The sequence below is a fragment of the Micromys minutus genome (assembly GCF_963924665.1).
Source record: "Micromys minutus genome assembly, chromosome: 1".
NCBI classification, from domain to species: domain Eukaryota; kingdom Metazoa; phylum Chordata; class Mammalia; order Rodentia; family Muridae; genus Micromys; species Micromys minutus.
In genome coordinates this window covers 69,161,499-69,176,404 of record NC_137969.1, presented here as the reverse complement: position 1 = coordinate 69,176,404, position 14,906 = coordinate 69,161,499, and the positions used below count along the sequence as shown (strand labels likewise).

Below are 14,906 nucleotides of genomic sequence, written 5' to 3'. Positions count from 1 at the left end.
ACCTGTTTAATGTTCATGGCAGCCTTGTACTTTATTGCAATAATCAGTCCGTAACTGAAAAGTTTGAACATTGGGGCTAAAACTTGGAAGTGATTGAAGGAATTTATGCAAGAGTGTCCGAGCAGTTTCTCATGAAAACACAATGACAGTGTTCAAGTGCAGGTGTGGACAATGGACAATACAACAGAGATGTAGAAATGGTATAGAAACAATTGTGCAGTGATACAGGAAAGGAGGATGGGCATCAGGTGTTGGGAGTGAGTGGGAAAAAGAGGTAAGTTGGGGGATTATAGGAAGCTATGTTTTTAGGGCAGTGTAGAAGAGAGGGGAAGCAATTCAATGAACTCAGCTTTCTGGGTGGAAGTAAAGGATATGCCTAATAAAGATGGGAGAACATTTCTACCCTGTTATAGTTTCTCATACTAGTTTCTCTAGGGAAAAGACACATGGTAGAAGGTCCTGTTTCTTCTGTTTCTTAACATTGTGTGGGTCATGAAAAAATAAAGTAAACCATGAGTTTTCAATTTCTTCTTTGTTTCAATGAATTTTCTCATTGCTTCCACACAGGAACTCCCTTATCTCATGGATAATGATGCTTGTCTCAGATTGTTCCCTTTTCCTTCCTCTAGCTAAAATCCTAGCATGCATTGAAATATTATGAAACTATTTTTGATGTCAGAGAACAGTGGTTGTAGGATCTGCAGGAGGAGCAGGCCTCCTTTTTCCTCTAGTTGGCTACTGTGTATGGTGCTGTAATGAATATGAAAGTAAAGATAACACTTCGATGCGTTGTTTTTAATATATGCATACAAACGTTGCTTAACATTAAAATATACAATTAGATGACACATCTTAATGATCTAAAATAGGCTATAAAGATTATGATATTGTGGATAATAATAAGTGTTACCAATATATACCAGTGTTGGGAAATAGTTGAATGAGTGTAAACCTCGTACACTGTTGAGGGGATAGAAACCAAGCATATGATATGTTGAAAATATGGGAGGACAGTTCATAAATGATAAGCAAATGTTAGAATCTTAGAAGACGACAGGAGTAGATAGGTGCCAGGGTTAGGGAGGCAATGTTAAGAGTAAACCAGAGTTCTTTGATCTAGTCTAAACAAGATTTCCTTGGATCTGGTACCAGTACTGGATGATAACATGCAGAAAGAGTATTAGTCTCATACATCTTTATTTTTGTCATTATCTTGTTTATAAATCACTGTTTATTTTTTCCCACTGGAGCTTATCACATTCAGTATCAGTCCCACTTTGACCTGGATCCAATTGTTTTAGTGTTCAAAGAGTTGTTTGTTTAAAAATAATTTTATTTCATTTTCATCTGTGTGTGTGATGTGGTGTGCAGGTATGGGCGTGTGCACACACAGTGGCACATGTACCTAATGATATGCATGTAGACACCACCAAAGGAACTTTTGGAAGTTGAGTCTCTTCTTCCATCATATGGATACTGGGACCAAGTCTTCGGTCTTGGCATTTTCTCACTGGTTCATCTTGCTGGCACTGATTCTTGATTTCTTAAGATAATCTTCCTGAAACATAGTTGATACGCAATAAACCATGTATATTGAACAAATATACCTGTTAAGTGTGGACACCACCAGGAAAAAAACATATCTATCAGTCTCAAACATTCACTAGAGGCTCTTAATGCTTTATTGTGTGTTCCAACCTCTCAAATGTTTAGCACATAGCACAATGCTATTGACATAGCCAATATGCTATGTAGACAAATCTTAAGAAGTAATTTACATCGCATACTGACATGTTATAGTTGAGAACAATTATCATTTTCTCCACCCTGGCTAATGATAGTTATTGATAATAGTAATTTAATATATATTATTTTGAATATTTTAATTAACACACAAATGTAACCAGGCCATGTGTATCCACTCCTGACTACCTTGTTTCATTTGTATGATGCCCTTTAGATGAAACTTCATTGACCACATTTCAAAATTACATAAACTACATAAATTTTCTTTAGTCATTTTAAAGTCTACCAACAGCTGAGATTATTTTTCCTCTAAATTGGCTGCTGTGTATATATAGTCCTGTAATAAATATAAAAGTAAAAATAACACATTGATGCTTTATTTTTAATTTATGTATACCTAACATATTAAAATACACAATTAGATGTTACATCTTAATTATATAAAATAGATTATAAACATATGATACTGTGAATAATAATAAGTGTTATTACTATATGCAAGTGTTGGGAAATAGTTGAATGAGTACAAACCTTATACGCAGATGATGGAATAGAAACCAAGCATCTGAGCTGTTGAAAGCAGGGGAGGAAAGTTTATAAAGGTTAAAGCAGGACTAACATGTGAGTCAATAAGAACCATATAGTTAAGAAACTGAAGATAGGCTGTTTATACAATTCTCTTTTAATTTTGATATACTTTGTTTCTTGTCATCTCCATCTGTTCTCCCAATCTCTTGGTCCCGGTGTAGAGGATTCTATAGTTTCAAAGGAAAGATAACACAAAGAGGAAGACTGGGCAGCTCACCAATAGTGGAAAACTGAAACTCTGCAGTCTCCGGCCTTGCCCAGGATAGGCATATTCTTCATTGAAAATCTTGGTCCAGCCTACTCTAGTTCATGTTTGACTCATTAAAGCTTTCTTCCCTTTGCCTCATTCCTTAAAGCATATACGAGTCTCGATGCTAAAGTCAAACACAACCTTTGTAACAGAGTTCCTCTTTGAAGGTTTCTCCAGTTTTGGTTGGAAGCATAGGCTTGCCCTTTTTGCTATTTTCTTAACATTGTACCTTCTTACTCTGTCTGGCAACGTGATTATTGTGAGTATTATTCACCTGGATCATCATCTACATACTCCCATGTACTTCTTTCTGGCCACATTGTCCATCTCTGATACCTGCTATACTGTGACCATTATACCACGGATGCTTTCTGACCTCCTCAATCCTTACCAAACCATTGCTTTTCGAGACTGTGTGGTCCAGATCTTTTTTTATCTAACTTTTGGCATCAACAACTGTTTCCTACTCATGGTCATGGGATATGACCGTTATGTGGCTATCTGCAACCCCCTAAGGTATTCTGTCATCATGGGTAAGAAGGCTTGTGCCCACTTAGCATCTGGGTCGCTAGGAATTGGCTTAGGCATGGCTATAGTCCAGGTTACATCAGTATTTAGCCTGCCCTTCTGTGATGGATTTGTTATCCCCCACTTCTTCTGTGATGTGAGACCCCTGCTGAAGCTAGCCTGTGGAGACACCGCTATCAATGAGATCATCAACTTTGTTGTCAGTGTATGTGTTCTTATTCTACCAATGGGTGTGGTCTTCGTCTCCTATGTCGTGATCATCTCCACCATTCTTAAGATTGCTTCAGCTGAAGGTAGGAAGAAGGCCTTTGCCACCTGTGCCTCCCATCTCACAGTGGTCATCATCCACTATGGCTGCACTGCAATCATCTACATGAAACCTAAGTCCCAGAACTTGCTGGGGCAGGAAAGGCTCATCTCTGTGACCTACACTCTTATTACCCCTCTACTGAACCCTTTGGTATACAGTCTGCGGAATAAGGAGGTCAAAGATGCCCTCCGCAGAGCCTTGTGGAAGAAACCACTTTCATCTTAATCCGGTTTATTTGTAAATTTTATTTCTTTCAGTTGGTGAATATGTATGTAATTGATTTAAGTTGTTTCTAATAATGCCTTATCTTATGGTACCAGCAAAACCAGAATATATTGATAGTTGATAACCTAGGGTCTTTCCCACTATGCCATTAGAGTTCTCTGTGCTATGCTCTGGAGAAATGAGATAATGATTTTTACATACTCAAAGTAGAAAGAAAATTTATAAATACAGGTTACTTATGACCAGAGACTTGATAGGGTTTTTTTTTGGTTATTTTATTTATTTACATTTTAAATGTTGTCCTCCTTCCTGGTCCCCCATCTAGAAACCCCACATCCACTTCCTCTTCCCCTCTCCTTTATCTCTTAGCTTTTGTTCGACTATAAAAGTCATAGTCAACTAATACGGTTTTCCCCTTCCTAACTCTTTCAGACTTAGACTTGCTCAATATAAGAGCCAAACTGCTTTGTGTATAGAGCTGTTCACATGTTTATATGTCTGCAGTCTCCATGAGAATTTTATGAGTTGCTGTCATGTGTCACACAGTTGTGTTCAAACCAATGATCGACTTCATATATACTATCAGAAACCATAAAGCTCATTGTGTACTGAGCTGGTGCAATGTGTGATATGTAGCTACACTCTGTGGTATTATACAATGACAAAATTGCTTGCAAATAGATTTTTCATAACAGTTTCTTGTTGATCATCATAAAAGGTTGCATTGAGTTAAATTTATTAACATACTAAATCTATAAAGTTTCTAATTCTGATAAATATCAGTTTTGGAAACAAACCCAGAAAGACCTGTTTGCTGTGGTTAGTTGATACAGAAACACAAATCTTGATGTCATTTTTTTCTTGTAGTCTGTTTTCACAAATATCATGTTAATTTGTCTGATAACTTGAGGACTTTACAAGAAAGGTAAAAGTATTAGAACAAATAGGCACAGGCGAAAATTTCCTGAACAGAACACTAATGGCTTATGCTCTAAGATCAAGAATCGATACATGGGACTTAATGAGATTGCAAAGTTTGTATAAGGCTAAGGACACTGTCAAGAAAACAAAATGGCAGCCACTAGACTGGGAAAGGATCTTTACCAATCCTACATCTTGTAGAGGTCTAATATCTAATATATACAAAGAACTCAAGAAGGTAGACTCCAGAGAATCAAACAATCCTATTAAAAAATGAGGTACAGATCTAAACAAAGAATTCTCAACTGAAGAATATCGAATGGCTAAGAAGCACCTAAGGAAATGCTCAACATCCTTAGTCATCAGGGAAATGCAAACCAAAACAACCCTGAGATTCCACCTCACACCAGTCAGAATATCTAAGATCAAAAACTCAGATGACAGCACATGCTGGTGAGGATGCAGAGAAAGAGGAACACTCCTCCACTGTTGGTGGGGTTGTAAGCTGGTACAACCACTCTGAAATCAGTCTGGCAGTTCCTCAGAAAATTGGACATAGTACTACCTGAAGACCCAGTTATTCCACTTCTGAGTATATACCCCAAAGATACTCCAACATATAATGACACATGCTCAATCATGTTCATAGCAGCCTTATTTGTAAATAGCCAGAAGCTGAAAAGAACCCAGATATCTTTCAGTAGATAAATGGATACAGTACTACTCAACTATTAGAAACAATTACTTTACAAAATACCTAGGCAAATGGATGGATCTAGAAAATACCATCCTGAGTGTGGTAACCCAGTCACAAAAGAATAGACATAATATGCAGTCACTGATAATTGAATACTAGCCCCAGAAAGCTCTGAATACCCAAAAAACAATGTGCAGACCATAGGAAGCTCAAAAAGAAGGAAGGCCAAAAAGCAGAAGACTCAGTCCTTACAAAAAAAAAAATAGTGTATAGCACCCTCTCAGAGTGTGGTACATGTAGGCCGTATATCATTAACAATTCAAGAGCTAAGAATGCAACATTGTGACAATTCTTGGTATTTAAAAATCATTATATTTAATCATTACACACAAAAAAACTGAATATTTCCAGGTTACATTTTGTTTTACATGTACTTTATGCTCATTGTAACTAGTAAGATTTCAATGTATACCAGCAAACCTTTAAAAAAAACAAGTACTGACAAAATATATTCATATAGTTTTATGAAAAATGCTTTTAAAATCTGTACATTTATCTGTTTTTAAAATAAAGTTGTTTAATTAAAAAAATTATGTCCAGTGAGGTCATGTTTTCCTAATATAAGGTAATGCCAAGGCACTGAGCTGAAGAGGGTGATTAGGAGCCAGTGTACCTTCATAGAGACAAGTGGAGGGGAAGGGGGGATGAAAGCGAGAGGTGAGGAAAGGAGATAACATTTCAAATGTAAATACAGAGAGTATCAAATAAAAAAGGGAGAACAGTATGTTTTTAAAGTGGTAAAGGTGTAAGAAACTAATCTTGCATCAGCTAAAGGGAACACAGGTATGGCCTCTGCAGAATGTTTTTCACACACACACACAAGAAGACTCAGACTGAGAAGGAGGACATATGGACAAGGTGAGCTTTATTCATCATTTCAAGGATCCAATAATGTGGGTGAAGCTGGAAGGAACCTGTAGATATCACCATGAAAGGAACATCAGATGTGCTGTTTGAAAGAAGTGGAGCACAGCACTTTGGACAAAAGTACCAGAATGTGACGGCTGCATGGGGGAAGGAGTGTGGAGGGCTATGTATCCAGATTTCCAGAAACAGTAGAGCTAGTTAATTTCTTTGGAGTTGTACTCCCAGAAAAGTGGCAATTCTGGTAACTCTGTTTAAGTACAGGTTTGAAGTAAAGGCACTCAACAACTCCCCGGGTAACTGATAACACTGGCATGAGGCTCTCAGTGAGTCCCCTTCAAGAAGCATCCTTGCTAAGCAACTGTATCTTTGTGCTTTTAACACGTTCTGGGGACATGCTGCCTCCAGTGGTTTGTCTAATCCGTGGTCTCTGCTCTCTATGGTGATTATGAAGAGCTGTCCTAGGTCCAGCGCTCTCATCTGTGACATGGTTTAGGGTTTCTGCCATGACTCTTTCACATGTCATCTTGTTTCTTCTCACCCTGCTTCTTTTACTCCAGCAAAGAAGTGGATGCTGCATCCAAGCCTCTGTCCTGGAGTCTGGTTCCTGGGGTTACCAATGTGCAGCAGCATTTGAGAATTCCACTTCTAGAACAGGTGGCATTTGTGGAAAACACAATTTTTTTTTCACTCTCCAAGCATTTATTCATTACTAGTTTGTCTAGTGAATGGGGAATACACAGATCATTTTTAGCCTGAAATTATTCTATTACAGGTGCATGAGATCTTTTCTTTTCATTTTAAAATATATTTTTGTTACAAGTATTGAGTCCTATTTACCACAACACAACTTACCTGACGATTATCTTGTATGTACTTCTTAAAAAATGGTTAAGAAATAAATATCTTAGTTTTTCTGTCTGAATTTTCTGAAATGTCACATTCTTTGCCCCCTGACCTCACAACAGTACAAAGAGATTCTGCCCACTGCCTGTGCTTTATTGAACATCAACAAAACTGCCAGTACACCTACGCCTTTTCCATTTTGAAAGTGAAATACCATGGGTTTGGCAGGTGGTACTTGCAGGTGGGCTTGACAGTGGTTCTGAGAGCATTAGTAGAATCCAGCTTTCAGTGGAAATGTGGTGCAATTGATGGAGCACAAGATGGGGACATGGACTTGGTGAATAACTGTCTGGATCTTGGCAGGTGATGTAAGGCAGGAAGACAGACTCAGATCATCCATAGACCTGGACTGTCTCTGACACTTCTGCCCTCCACGGGAGGAAAATGCATCTCCAGACTTTGAGAAGTACTCCTGTGTTCAGCATTTCCCACCTGATGAGAAGAGAAGTTCACCTTTTCTCCAAGAACTTAGTTTCCAGACAGTCTTCTGATACATCTTTTGTTGGAATCTTTATATGAAGGCTTCCATGGAATTTATCTTCCATGGGTCAACCTGAGAGATGCTCATCTATTTGTCTATTCCCTAAGTATCAGGAAATCATAAAGATTTGTGGTTATATGTTTTGAGGGAGCACATGTTTTATGCTCTATCTCTGACCAATTTAGTACAGATTATAGGTGACTGAAGAGGTTACAGGTAAATTAAGAAAGGTTTATTATTTACTAAATGGTATAACATATTGACTCTTTGATATAGAGCAAAATACTTCATATACATATATATGAGACACCATTAGAAGGAGGATAATTTATAATTTGGGGGCCAGTAATTATTTGAATATTAACCTCATTTTCAATGTTACTTCTGGAATAGTATGTGAATGACTACAAAACCTAAAGAAATAAAACAGAAATAATAAGCACATTCTGAAATTAATTAGAAAGTTATATACGACAATCAATATACCAAAGTGGTTAGGTGCCTACGGGTAGAACATGAGAAGAAATCCACCCTTGCTCAGGTTGGCAAATGCCTTCTAACAGTCTGCACCTTGATGATTAGTAGATGGAAAACAAGTAGCAAAGAGATTTATGAGACTCTAGAAACCACCTTGTCCAATCCCCTCTTGTACAGGAACAAACAGAATCTCAAAGATGTACAAGTGGCTTAGCCCAATCCAGCATGCTCTGAGAAGCTTGGACTCCCACCCCCCTCCTCTGTTCTATCCATGGTCCTCCCAAGCATGACTGGGGAAGGGGAGATGCAAATGTGAACAGCTATGTTCAGGATTCTGGGTATTCTTTCAGATGTTTCCCAATCTAATCAAACCTGGAATTTCTTCCCACTTCAAGCACCTCTCACTTCCCAGCTCTGAGGAGTTGGCATAAACACCAGGTCTGAGATAAAGGAGGAACTTCCTTTCTAGCTCAGTGCCAGTGACACTGACACCATAGGGGACTCTGGAACAATGTGTCTCAGTTGTGTGTAGAGACAGCATTGTTGTCTGAACACTTTATCTTGCAATCAGTCATGGGCAGGTAGCAAAGAAAGTTTCCCATAAAAGCACCCAAGTGTTTCCTGTGGGGACTTTCCCCTCCCTGTATTTCAATAGGAATTTCCTCTGCATTCATCACACCTATGTACAAAAAAAGAGTAGCAGGAATGCAATCATTTCTTACTCTCTGAAATGACAAAAGTATTAGGGAAAAAGATGCAAAAGAGACTTACATCATACATCAATATGCCTATCTTTAAAAAAAAAGAAAAATTGGAAGTAATTATTACGTATGCCCCACTAACATTCCTTGGAAAATGAAAATTTCAATCTAGTCAGTGTTTGTAAGTTATCCTTATATCTTTTCACGCACTGTCAATAGGTGCAAAGTCTGGGTAAATTTGAGGCCCTCTGATCTTACCTGTTGTCTGTCATAAACCAGTGTTGAGCAATGACAGCATGCCTCAGTCAGAGTTTTCTTTAAACACAACTCATTGTCTACATGGGCAGAAGCTGAGGTAGACCTGATACCTATCCTCATTCCTATGTTAGAAATGAAACACTTGTCTCAAACATATTCAAGCTTATTTTCCCAAATCATAATACCAGAAAATAAAAGAATCAAGACTGGGATCCATGTCTTAACTGTGTGGTTTAGTCCTAATAAGGAATATATTTTCTAGTAAGAAGCTCAATCCCATTCAAATTGTGAAACAGACGATTGGCCTTCAGTGAATACTTTGGTAACAAAATAAAAGACATAAAATACAAACATACAAACCTAATTATTTCTTTTACCCAAAAAACTTATTTGGTCTTAAACTATAAACAGTATTTATTATTTCCAGGATTTCTCAAATGCTGTTTTCTCTGTCTGTCTATGGAATAAGATACAAGTTGCATCTATTAGAATGGTATGGCAGAATTGATCACATATGAATCCTGGTCTTCTGAGTCACCTTACTATTTCTTGAGAATCATAAGCTTCTAGCAATGGAAGGCAGAATACAAATGTGACCAGACTCACCACTATCCTACCTACCACATTTTTGTGCCACCTACTGTTTATAATGACTAAAAAGGAGGGATGATTATACCCTTGTGGTAATTCTTCTCTAAGAAAGAAAGAAACAAATTAATAAGATCATAATATCAAAAAATAACATCCTACATGATTCCACACTTTATTCAATCTTCACTTCTCTTTTACAAATATGGACAAAGTAATCAGCTCATTTTTTAACTTATCAGACCAGTGTTTATTGAGGATTTGATATTTATTTCATGTCACTTAACCAGCTGCAGTTGGTTTCATGAAGCATTTATGCAATTGCTGGGCACAGACTTTTCTATGCATAACATGAGTGTCCTTTGATAGTAGAAAGGCTATTGAAGACACTTGGAAATTACTATTAAGAAGTATCTCTTCAGTGATGAGATTAGTTCCTTTATGTACCTAGGTTAGGAGTTAGGTTTCAACTTTCTTGCCTTTTCCCGTATCCTGAATCTTCAATACTGATTTGAACTGGTTCTGGGTTGAAAACAACAACCCCGTGTCCACAGCAAACAGAATCACCACCAACAATGGGAAAATTAGTTGAAGCCAGCGATACTTGCTTGTATAAGCTAGAATGGAATATAAATACAATAAATATACAATTCACACTTAAAATTAAAATGAGGCTCAGAGAGCCATCTTCTTTAATAGGGTCATGAGCATAGTTGTCCATCATTAGGATAATGGAGTATCCAGGAACAGAGAGAGAATACTCAAGATCCCAAGTTTCAGTCTTTGCCCTCTAGAGGAATGTAGAGAGACACATGTTTCTCAGTAACCTCCATCTACCCATTCTTCTAGACAGTAAAAGTCATAGGAAACAGGATGCTATTATCTGATGACTTGGATATAAAAAGGACACAGCATGGAGCCAGAGATAATTAAACTTTGAAGCATAATTCTGTGTTTTGCCATCTTGCTTTTTTATAGATAATTATGAACATGCGAAAATAAAACAAAATTTTCTCCTTCAAAGGCAAGCAAACATTTCAAAGTCGTCCTCTTACATGCCATTACATAAGACCTGCTTTTCTTATGAGCCATAGAGCCAGCTCATCTGCCTTTCCTTAGCAGGCACACTCTTACCCTTCCAGACCTGCTTTCTGAAGAACTGATTTCCTTTCCTACCATCAATAGTTAATATGGACTCTTCAAACTCTTTGTATCTGCTTCCTTCAGCTTCCTAAACCATTTTCAATTTGATAAATACTTTCGTTAGAAAGCAATAGATAAAAAATTTCAAATGTTAATTATAATGTGTTCTGTCTAGACAAGCTTTTACAGTTGATAAAGCCATTTGACAAAAGTATCTCATTAATCTTTGTAAATTTCCATTTAGTGTATAGGTATTACCATCAACACATAGCATATAAAGACTCTGCTTTGGAGATATTTTCTGGGTCACCTCATTCCAAATTTGTTAGGCTTTCTAGGTGATCACAATGACCTTGTTATACTAAATTCAAACACTGGCTCATAACCCCCTTTCTCTTCCCTTGCTATGGACTATTTTTTTTCCTTCGTCAACTTACCTTTTACTACAGCAATTCTAAATTTCTCTGATTTACATTCCTGCTCCTTAAAATAACCCGTGCAGTGGTAAATACCACTGTCATTAAGTGTGGCCTTTTTAATGGAGATGTTGGTGCTCACATAAGAGTATTTGAAAGCAAGGTCATCCTTGTAGTAGATCACCTTGCGGACTTTCCAGTTCTTCCAGCCATGGCATCTGATGTCAAAGGATCCATTGTCTAAGACCATGTCAGCAGAAGACTGAAGGAGCAGCCACTCTGAAAAGCATTCATTAAATTAGTGTTATTTATTTAATAATGGATAAGAAGTAGAGTAGGGGCAGAGGAGCAGCCAGACCCACAGACATATAAAATGGAATAATCCATGAATGACCATTAGCCCATTTCTTGGTTCATAAGATCAATTAAACATGAAAAGTAATGGAAATCTAAAACTGATGGGGATAAGGAGGTGGGGGCATCTCTAGGACAAGACAGAGACTTAGGATAAGGGAGGCACTTAAGAATCAATAGGGTGACCTTTCCTTTAACTCACTACTTTGGGGATATAGAACCTGAATAGGCCCTTCATATAGCCAAGTAGGAACCCCAGAGGAGCAATAGAAACACCAACCCACCAACAAAACTTTCAGCCCAAATTTTATCCTATCTACAAAAAAATGCATGCTTAGGGAATAGAACAGAAACTAAGGGAATGGTCAATCAATAACCTGCCCAAGTTGAGACCCATAACATGGGCAAGCACCAATCTCTAACACTATTAATAATACTCTGTTATACTTGCACACAGAAGCAAGTCATCTTCTGACAGACTCCACCCAGCATCTCATTCAGACAGATACATATGCCCACAGCAAAAGAATGGATGGAGCTTGGGGACTCTATAGAAGAATAGTAGGATTATGGATCCCAAAGGTGATAGGAGCTCACAGGAAGACCAACAGAGTAAACTATCCTGGACCCTTGAGGATCTCAGGATCTGAACAACCAACCAAAGAAGGTAAATGGGCTGGATGTAAGCCTCCCAGAAGATATGTACCAGATGTGCACCTTGATTTCTATGTGGGTCTCAAACAACTGGAGTGGGGCTATCCCAAAAACTGTTGTATATACACGGGATATGCTCTTCTAGCTAGGCTGCCTTGTCTGGCCTCAGTGGCCCCACAGAGACTTTAAGTGCCCAAGTGGGAGGATGCCCAGGGGGGGCTTCACCCTCTCAGAGGAAAAGGAGAAGAGAGCATGAGGGACAGATTGTAGGAGGGGTTCACCAGGAGAGGGGCAGTGAGCTGGATGTAAAGTGAACGGGTAAAAGTAAATTAAATTAAGTTTTAAAAAGAATAAAGACAAAAATAATATGTCTAACCTGAAACCCACACCAGTGAATCATTTCTTCGTCTTACATTCTGGAGATATAAAGTATCTTGTGCTGCATTACTGAGCCCCCATGTGGAATCCCAGAGACAAGAATTTGCTTCAAATCTGTTCTAGCCAGATATAGCTAAGAGGGAGCTGACTGACATACTCCAAAAAGTTGGTACATAGAATTTTTTTTTGCTCACTCTTTCTTCTGAGAGTTTTCTCAATTATTTTATTAATTATAAGTTGGCCAAAATACTCCATTAAAACATGTACAGCAATTTTAATTATTTGTTTAATTTTTTACCGATTTTTTTCTCTATAAAAATCTATGAAGAAACAGGGCTTTATCTGGTTCTGTTTTGTCAGTAGTACGTAACATAGGGTTTAGAAGTTTATAGGTACTCAATGATTAATTGTCAATAATGATTCTATAAATTATAAGAATCATATTTTATGGCTAATATTCTAAAGAATTGTAAAACTCTTCACAAGGGGAGAGTTTTGAATGAGAACATGTCTAACATGTGAAAACATAGTGCATCTACTATCATGTAATGAAAGACTGTTGTTTAGCTTGTATTTGGGAATTTTATAAGTTTTAAAACATATCAGAAGAAAAGGTTTCAGAAGGAAAATATGATCTGTAACTTTTAATTTCAAAAGATAGTTTGCTCATTTAATATTTACTGATTCTTAGGTATGTTGTAATAAGTTTTGATAAAATGGATAATAAATAAACTATTTCTTGAATTAAAATAAACAATATAATTGTTTGTAGTAACAGTAAAGCACATGAAGAATGAACAGAGGTATGTTTGATGGCACATGGATAGTTCAGAGCAAATATTTACTCAAACATGGTGATCCAAGTATACATACACAGATTTTTGAAGTATCCATATTCCTATAAAGCCATTTTACTATAACATTGATTACAAAATAAACTATTGAAAGATGTAAGGAACATTGTAGAAGAATAAACATAGATGTCTTGAGTTATATGCTCTGAATCTCCTAGAATAACATAGATTAATGCCATCGTCTAGTGGATTAGTTTTCAACCTGTAGGTTACAATCCCTTTGTGGGGTTCAAACAACAATTTCAGATGTGTTGCCTAAGACCATAGGAAAAGACAGATATTCAAGAATAATAACAATAGCAAACTTATAGTTATTAATTGGCAATAAGAAGAGTTTTATGGTTAGCAATCACTATAACAAGAGTAAATACATTAAGGGATTGCAGCATTAGGAAGGTGGGATACTGTTGTTCTACTGGGTCACTCTTCACATGAGAGATATGTATTTCCATATCCCTGTAACGTACCTCTCATCACGTTCAAGTACACAGGTTTACTCTTATAAAATCCTTGGTTCTGACATACATATTTCCCACTGTCTTGAATGGTGGCACTTGCAATGACCCAATGTGAAGATGTCACCTTAGAGATGATACCATTGTGTATCCATTTAGTAGAGTTTGTTTGAAGGGAATTGTTCCCATCGCATGAAAGGGTCACTTTCTCTCCTGTAAATATGCTAATCCATGGTGGGTCCAAGGACAATACAGATTTCTGAGTGGCTTAAAGAAGGTAAAATTGTGAAGATAAGTAAACTTTTAGTCATTAAGAATCATTATAGTTTATCAAAACTATAAACATGTCAATAGTCAATCAATGTTCCATCTTATTAGTAACACTATTCTGCCCTGATATCCATTAAAAACAATAGAGGACAAAATAAACAATGATGTGATATCAGGGAGCAACCAATCTAGGCATTGACATAGCACACAAACACAAGAAGCTTGGAGATAATTTAAGTAATTTATTTATAATGTGAAAACCTACTTTAATTCCCTCAACTTCAGCATCAGTGTCCATAAATGTAAATTGTGATAATCTCTTAGCATAACTGTTGGTATATAACTAGTGTTTATAAATAATTATTAAATGGCTAAATAAATAAATAATGGAGAAATGTTAAAGTCTTGGTTTCATTATTTCATGTCAGGAGCAACTGTCAATCATTTGACATTAAATAGCAAGTATTGAGACACTTTGGTATAGAATGTTTCTAAAGAAATCACTTTAATGATAATAAAAATATACAATAGACTTGATAAACTATGAGCTCTAGATTTTTGTAACTTTTTAATTGTGAATATATACAAAGAAATTTTTGCAATTTTAAAAAGTCATGAAAAGATTCAAGAGCATATCAGCTTTGAATGAATTCTAGGAACAATGAGATGTGAAAAAAACTTTTAATCAGAGGCTAAAGAGCAGCTTGTGGTAATGACAAAGGAGGGATGTGGTCAAGGAATATATTTACACCCAAGAGACTTAGGATAGAGTCTAATATTTG

The 14,906-nt window shown here is 36.9% G+C and overlaps 1 protein-coding gene across 1 annotated transcript in view; it reads left to right on the top strand.

Annotated features, from left to right (window-relative positions):
• Positions 1-2,705: 2,705 nt before the first annotated feature.
• The window catches only part of LOC308428719 (olfactory receptor 5V1-like), a gene marked incomplete at both ends in the record, with an annotated part of 44,928 nt that continues 32,727 nt past the window's right edge, over positions 2,706-14,906 (top strand). The window contains one exon of the mRNA XM_080927297.1: positions 2,706-3,636. Within this exon, the coding sequence (XP_080783423.1) occupies positions 2,706-3,636 (931 nt within the window). The remainder of the gene's footprint in view (positions 3,637-14,906) is intronic.